The sequence below is a fragment of the Aquarana catesbeiana genome, linkage group LG08 (assembly GCF_042186555.1).
Source record: "Aquarana catesbeiana isolate 2022-GZ linkage group LG08, ASM4218655v1, whole genome shotgun sequence".
In the NCBI taxonomy this organism is placed as follows: Eukaryota; Metazoa; Chordata; class Amphibia; order Anura; family Ranidae; genus Aquarana; species Aquarana catesbeiana.
In genome coordinates this window covers 47,108,772-47,116,172 of record NC_133331.1, presented here as the reverse complement: position 1 = coordinate 47,116,172, position 7,401 = coordinate 47,108,772, and the positions used below count along the sequence as shown (strand labels likewise).

Genomic DNA, 7,401 nt, shown 5'->3' with positions numbered 1-7,401 from the left:
ACATACAAAAAGCTTTTTTAGATAATTATGTACTTTCAACCTTGTGGTAGTAGATTGGTGAAGGCCCTTTACTGTTCCAGCAAGACTGGGTTCCTGTGCACAAAGCTAGCTACATAAAAACATGGTTTGTCCAGTTTGGTGTGAAGGAACTTGAATGTCCTGCACAGAGCCCTGACCTCAACCCTACTAAACACCTCTGTGATGAATTGGAACATGGATTGTGAGCCAGGTCTTCTAATCCAACATCATTACCTGAGGTCACAAATGGGCACCAAGACACATTTCAAAATCTTGTGGAAAGTCTTCCCAGAAAAATGGAAGCATTTAAAGCCACAAGGGGTGGCTGCTCCATATTAATGACCATGGGTATGGAATTGGACTTCCAACAAACTTATATAGGTCTAATGGTCCACAAACTTTTGGCCACATAGTGCAAGATAAGAATTACATTTACATGTAAGAGGTTAGGTGGAGCTTCAATAGAGGTTCTCACTTCTGTGGGACCCACTTGAAGAGCTTTAAAGGGAACCTGTAATAATGAAAGTGGACTGTGCAGATTGCTTTTTAAAGGTTCAGGCTCCAGGGCTGCGATTGTAAGGCAAGCTCCTGTATTCTGTGACTGGTTCCCTTGAATGATCCCACTCTGGTCACTCCAGACTTTTCCAGTTCATGTGAAGAGGACATGTGCAGTACAGTAAAACACAGCTATTAAAGGGGATTCTCGACTGGCTACTTTTTCTCATAGCACCACCCACATCACATTATTACTTGTGCGTTATACCTAAACGAGGTGCAATTTCTGCCCACGTTACAGCAGAGTTCTGGTCTAAACAAAAACCTATAGTTTGTAATGATGCAGCTGTTTGGATGTCCAAATAAAACCTATTAAAAAGGCTAATATTCTGAAGTTGACAGAAGTGATAATATTCAAAATTAGCTGATGTCCTGGACCATAAATCCAGAATAATGGTCCTGTCGCACATTGAACATCTCTGACACACTGAGGAGGGAGTGGTAGGGTGGGGGAGCTCTGAATATTTAATTTTTTAACATAAAAATTTCAAAGTGTTGTTTTTGTTAGTTTAGAGGGATCTTTAATGTGAGATTAATGGCAGTAAAGTGCACCTGTCATACTAGTAATGCAAGGATCTGTGGTAGGCTTATTTTCCTGTCCTATTTACATGTTCCCTGTGGAAGGCCACCACTGTACTGAAGGCTTAATGCACTTCTGTCTAGCATCTGCCCAGCTGAATAGGAGAGTTCTCTGCCTATAAAGCTGCGCAGTGCAAAGAAACAAAAAAGGCAAGCTAAGGAACAGAAGACTCCGCTCTCTTCATAAACCTCCATCTTCTGAAGACCTGCCTGATAAGGACCTCTCACACAGCAGGAATAAAGAACCAGAAATATCTGACACCAACAAACGAATACCACAAATGCCAAATCAAACATTCTTGAATACAAAAATGTATCAAAACAGTATGTAACAAAGTGTAACGTGCAAAAAGTGCCAAGTATAAAAACATTAATGGTTACAACGTTCATAAAGCAACTAAAAAAGTCCAAAGAAAAAACATAAGGATCCCAATGCAATCACAGTGATCGAAAGTAGCAGTACCACCTTCCGTGCATCAATCACCAGTATGTGACAATCCACCACTGAAGGGGATAATGAGCTTACCGGAGCATGCAGCCTCGGATACCGTAGCACCGCTTGAGTGTAACTAGAGTATGACGTTCAGAAGGCAGATCTAAGGGTCTCCCGATCATCTGGGAATGTCTTTGAGGATGAAACGCGTCAAATTTTCACGCTAGTAAAGCCATTCCAATCCATAGATTATGTCTTGCTGGATCTTGGAAAAAGACGTTTTTATCTTTGATATGATGAAAGTGTTCTACCTTTTTAAAAAAATCTACAGTTACAGTTTTACACTTTGTGGTGGCTTTCTTTGTTTATATAGTCCAACGAAATGCATGATACAACATTGTGAACGGTGGTCCTGTCGTGAGGCAAGGACATCATACTCTGCTTCCACTCAAGCGTTACTGACTCGGTGCTCCAGGTATCTGAGTCCACATGCTCCGGTAAGCACATTATCCCCTTCGGTGGTGGATTGTCACATATTGGTGATACTACTACTTTCGATCACTGTGATTGCACCAGGATCCTCATCTCTTTCCTTTGGACTTTTTTAGTTGCTTTATGGACTTTGTAACCATTAATGTTTTTATACTTTACACTTTATTTGTTACATACTGTTTTGATATATTTTGTATTCAACAATTTTTTGCATTCTTTAGCACTGCACTTTCACTTTATATATGCTTTCACAACGTTTTGTCGATTGTAGTGTGAGCACCTTCTTATATATTTAGATTTAGCGCGGTATTCCTTTCACATTTGATCAAATCAAACATTGCCATATTACAGTCACCTACCAGTTCAGAAGAGGCCTGGAAACTCAACTCCATACAACATTTTGTTTGGCTCTAGATACAACGAGGAAGGGATATAACCTCCTCATAAAAGAAAGGTCTTTTCTCTTACTGTCACATGTGTCACCTGAACAGGAAGTGTAGAAAAATCTCACTCACTCATGGTGACAGCAATATACTTCCGACCAAGATTCCTCACTCTTCCTCAATCGGTTAGAAATGTAATTGAAATGCATTAAATCTGTGTCACCTCACTGCCTGCTTTGTAACCCATCAAATCTTCTAAATGGGGACACAAATGGTAATAAAAAAAGTATAATTAGATAAGCTTCTCCATATGCTGCCTTTCAAGGGTGGATTGGGTGATGATGTAGCATCTGGTAGATTGGTGGAGGACATGACAATCCCAAATCAGTGCTTTTGGAGGACCAATGATTGGCAGCTTAAAATCTTTGCCCAATCACTACACATGGCCTCCCCTTTCACATCAATGTGACCACATCATTTAAAATATGTGGAGAGACCAGCCAAGGAGACATGGTGACCATCCCGTCATATCTGACCATGCAGCCAGTCTCTAATATCTATGGAAAGCTTTATTCTAAAAGCAGCCAATCATAAACCAGCTTTTAACTGATCTGACTACCTTCACATGAAATGGGATTGGTTTTTATGGGTTCATTTGGTCTTACATAGACTGCTCTCTTTACTGAACAGGCTGGTACTTCTCTAACCAGCCAGGGGAATACATACAGAATGACTCAATTGGAGTGGAACTATAACAAATCTCACATTATCCTAAATAAGAGCAGACTACTTTGCACATACCGTCTCATCTAAACTCCTCTTTTCTGACACAGAATCTGATTGGTGATCATGAGAAAAGGTTTAGATAACGAATAGCTACTGGGCAACAGGCCGCTTTCTGCATCTTTCTATGGAATGAGTTTTATATTAAATTGTCACTGGCCATCACACAGTGTGTAACATATCTGGGGCAGAATAGTTTGAGATGTCCCAGGAGATGAACACATATCAAATATTGAATATTTTCCCTTTTATAAGCCAACATATATGTGTATATATATATATATATATATATATATATATATATATATATATATATATATATATTTTGCCTTGTACAATCTCAGGGGGGTTTCCGTTCAGCTTCCTCCACAAACAAGTTATCTTTGGCGTTTGTGAGTGAAGAATGGGGAAGCATGGCATCACACAAAGCTCCTTGTGTCCCAACAGCCTCCAATATATCCTCCTCTGCCAGCAAAGGTTAATATATTGTAGAAAGTGTCCAATTCTCCCCTAAAATACATTTTTCTGAAGACATGGACAGACAGGCAGACATAGTAAAAAATGGCAGCTGCAATGTAAAGGATACATTTATCAGCTCTGGACAAACAGTGTCTAAATCGGCTTCCATCATCCTCCCTTTTGCCTAAAGTTGGCCTTGGGGCCATCAGTCTTCTAGCACCTGCATAACCCGGACAGCAGGCTGGATGAGCCTTCGCCGAATAGCTAGTGGTGTCAACGTCCTTCTTTAAGTCCTTCAATTCAGTGTAAGTGAAAGCAGGTCAAGGTGCAGATCTATTCTTCCTCTCGGGTTTTACAGTGTACAAGCAGTGAGAAGATGCAATTTTTTTGGCCAAGTTTAACTACTCTGTCTCAAGGGCTTCTGGCAGGTTATCCTCAGTAGGGTCACTAAAAGTTGCCTTCATCTCCAGTGGTACATCATCCTCCTCATTATCAGCAGCTTCAGACACCACCACAGAGTCTTCCTCATATTTTGCTGTTTTTCTAGGCTGAGCTAAAGACGAGTTCTCCAGAGACTCAATGTCCTCAATTCCCGCCCGATAATGAATCATGAGCAACGTGAGGGCCTGTAGTCTCTCACCAGACTTGGACAGTGCCGCAGACAAAAGGGCTTTCCTCCTGGCTTCTGTAGACTCTCGGTCTTCTTTAACAAGAGAATTGTTATGTTCCAGTTCCTGATCAATTTCGTTCTGGAGTTTATCCAACATGAACTCTAACTTTTGCATCCTTTCATCAGTTGGCAAACCACGATAGAGATCGCGGCCTATCTCCTTGACAGCTATAAAAACACTGTCATCCAATCCTCCCTCTTTGCGAGCTAATTTTGATGAGCTGCCACTAGACCGCTTGGAAGGACTGTTTGTCCCACCAGTCTCTGTGTCACTGCTTTCATTGTCTGAAGTGTTCGGCGTTTGCTTTGGAGAAGGCTCAACCAAATCACATCCTTGTTCTGGCTGTCTCGTTTTAGGTCCCGGTCTTAGGTTCAAGAGCCGGGAACTGGTGTTGATGATATGTCTGGTAATGCCTGCTGTTCTGTTCCCTACAGATTTGGACTCCAGGTCGCATCTTTTCTCTAGAGACACACAGAATGGGTTTTCAGTAAGACACTTTTCTTGACATTTCTTATGGCAGACATAACCACAGTTCATGCACTGTGATGCAGCTTTGGTCCACACCTTCCTCTTACAGTGATCACACAAGGTGGAATTCTGAAACTGAGTGTCTTGGAAATTATGCTTTGATTCAGAAAATTTCACAATGGGGGGAGGAAACTCTTCTTTCGGCAGCATGGTCACATCTTCTGTAAAAATGGCATCTTTCTCTTTCTCCAGCAGAAGGCTTGAGTTCTCAGACTCGCCTTCCATCAGATATTTGAAGTTCAAAGTGACATCACCATAGCACAGTTTCTCATTGAACCCCTTGTGCATGCTCAAACTCCTCAATGCAGTTCTGCTGACATTGGCTTTGGGTTCTGGAGCATTTAACCGGAATCGCGTATGGTACTCCAGAGATGAGGTGGAAAGGCATTCTAAGGAAATGTCTTCTAATTTAATGCTAACATGCCCGACACAACACAGGCTGCCAGTTTTAAATGTGTCCCGGCACCAAAGAGCTACATTCAAATATCTGTGGTGGTTTTCTATATCAAAAATGCAAGATGCCCTTGTCCATCGACCTTGCCGATTCCTGTACAAGGTCTCTGGAGATTCCCACACATACTGGTCTTCTAAGCTCTCCCTGGTACTGGTAGAACCTTCGGAGGTCCTGTCCTTTGCAGCCTCTGGCTTCAGGGAGCTTGGTTTCTGAATGGAGAGCTCTTCACCAACCTCTGTTTGTTTCCCAGACTTTTCAGATGGTTTGTCACCATTCACAGAGGGTGGAGGAACTTTATCCACTTTATCAATAGAGGGCTCAACAGGCTCCACAGTACTCTGAGTATCACATGTAGTTAGGGTTAGCTTAACTTGAGGTCTCGGGGGTACCGGTGGCTTGATGCCAGATCCTGATGAAGTTCTGTTGAGTTGGGTAGTTTCTTGGTTCTCTGGCGGACTTGCTTTCCCCGATTTTGCTGGAGCTTTTGCCGCTGTTTGGTTACTTGCTGTATTTGGTTTGCGGCTTAGAATAGGTGAGATAGACCCCAGAGATTTTGTTGAAAGGTTTCCTACAATCTGTTTTGGACTTTGATTTACTGACAGGAAATTGTCATCTTTAGTCTCCCCAGGAGGTCTCACTTCACTCGCCAGGTCTTCAAACTCAGAATCCAATTCTTTGTTTTCTGCATCTAACAAAAGACCTGCTGCATCATCATCAAAGGTCTGCGGGAAAGCTGACTCTTCCAATGTTCCCATGTTCTCCTGAAGGTTGCCTCCACCTTGGTTCTGACCGGCTGGCCTCTCGTAGAAGAGTTGCACTCTGTCCCCTGCTTGTTTGATGAGCTTGAATGCATGCACTGAGGAGGTAACCTTAATATCTGCGAGACAAAACAAGGAAAATGATTGGAGTAGCTTGGTAAAACAATTCTAGACAGCACTTATAACCATAACACTCATTTCACATGGAGGCATTTTTCAGGTGCTAAAGGGCTAAAAATAGCACCTGTAAAGCGCCTGAAAAACGCCTCCCCTGCAGCCCTAGTGCGAGAGCCCGAGTGCTTTCACACTGGAGCGGTACGCTTGCAGGACATTAGAAAAAGTCCTGCAAGAAGCATCTTTCGGGCGGTGCGGGAGCGGTGTATACACTGCTCCTCCACTGCCCCGCCATTAAAATCAATGGGCACCACTGCTAAAGCTCTTTGCAAGTGCTTTTAACCCTTTATTTGGCCGCTAGAGGGGGGTTAAAAGCGGCCCACTAGCGGCCGAAAATCTCCGCTATAACATCGGTAAAGCGCCGCTTTACCGCTAACGCCCCCCGTTCCAGTGTTAAAGTAGGTTTAATGAAACTGCCAATTACAACCGCAATTCCAAAAAAGTTGAAACACTGTAAGATCAACAAAAAACAGAATGCAATGATTTGCAAATCTCATAAACCCATATTTTTTTCACAACAGAAAACATATGAAATGTTTAAATGGAGAAAATGTACCATGACAGCCTCTTCCCACCGACAGTATGCAGATATGTGGCCTCACAGAAGTGGGTCTTTATCCATGAGGCTGCATGTATGTATGTATGTATGTATGTGTATATATATATATATGTGAATGTATGTACCACAGAGACCGGGCCCTCACAGAGAGTCCCGGGTCTCGTACTAACGATCGGAACCCCAGTTCCTTGTCACATGATCGCTGTGATAGCCTATGATTGGCTATCACAGCGAATGTATAGGCCGCCCATGTGTTTTCTCTCTCTTCTGAATGGAGAGAAAGATACATTGCATCTTTCTCTCCTTACAGGGGTGAAAGATTTAAACAAACAAAAGTGTGTAAAAAAATAAAGTATGATCATCCAAATTACATCCAAATTATGTCTTTTTAAGAGAAGGCCGAAATGCATACTGCATCTATGACAACAGCATGGCTTCCTAGTAGAAGAATCCGGGTGCTTAACTGGCCTGTCTGCAGGCCAGACCTTTCACCAATTGGAAATATTTGGCGCATCTTAAAACTAAAAAATGACAAAGACAACCCAGGACTGTTGA

At 42.4% G+C, this 7,401-nt stretch overlaps 1 protein-coding gene across 1 annotated transcript in view; it reads right to left on the bottom strand.

Annotated features, from left to right (window-relative positions):
- Positions 1–3,110: 3,110 nt before the first annotated feature.
- The window catches only part of PDZD8 (PDZ domain containing 8), a 67,263-nt gene continuing 62,972 nt past the window's right edge, over positions 3,111–7,401 (bottom strand). Inside the window, exon 5 of the mRNA XM_073595791.1 lies at positions 3,111–6,232. Within this exon, the coding sequence (XP_073451892.1) occupies positions 4,104–6,232 (2,129 nt within the window). The 3' untranslated portion in view covers positions 3,111–4,103. The remainder of the gene's footprint in view (positions 6,233–7,401) is intronic.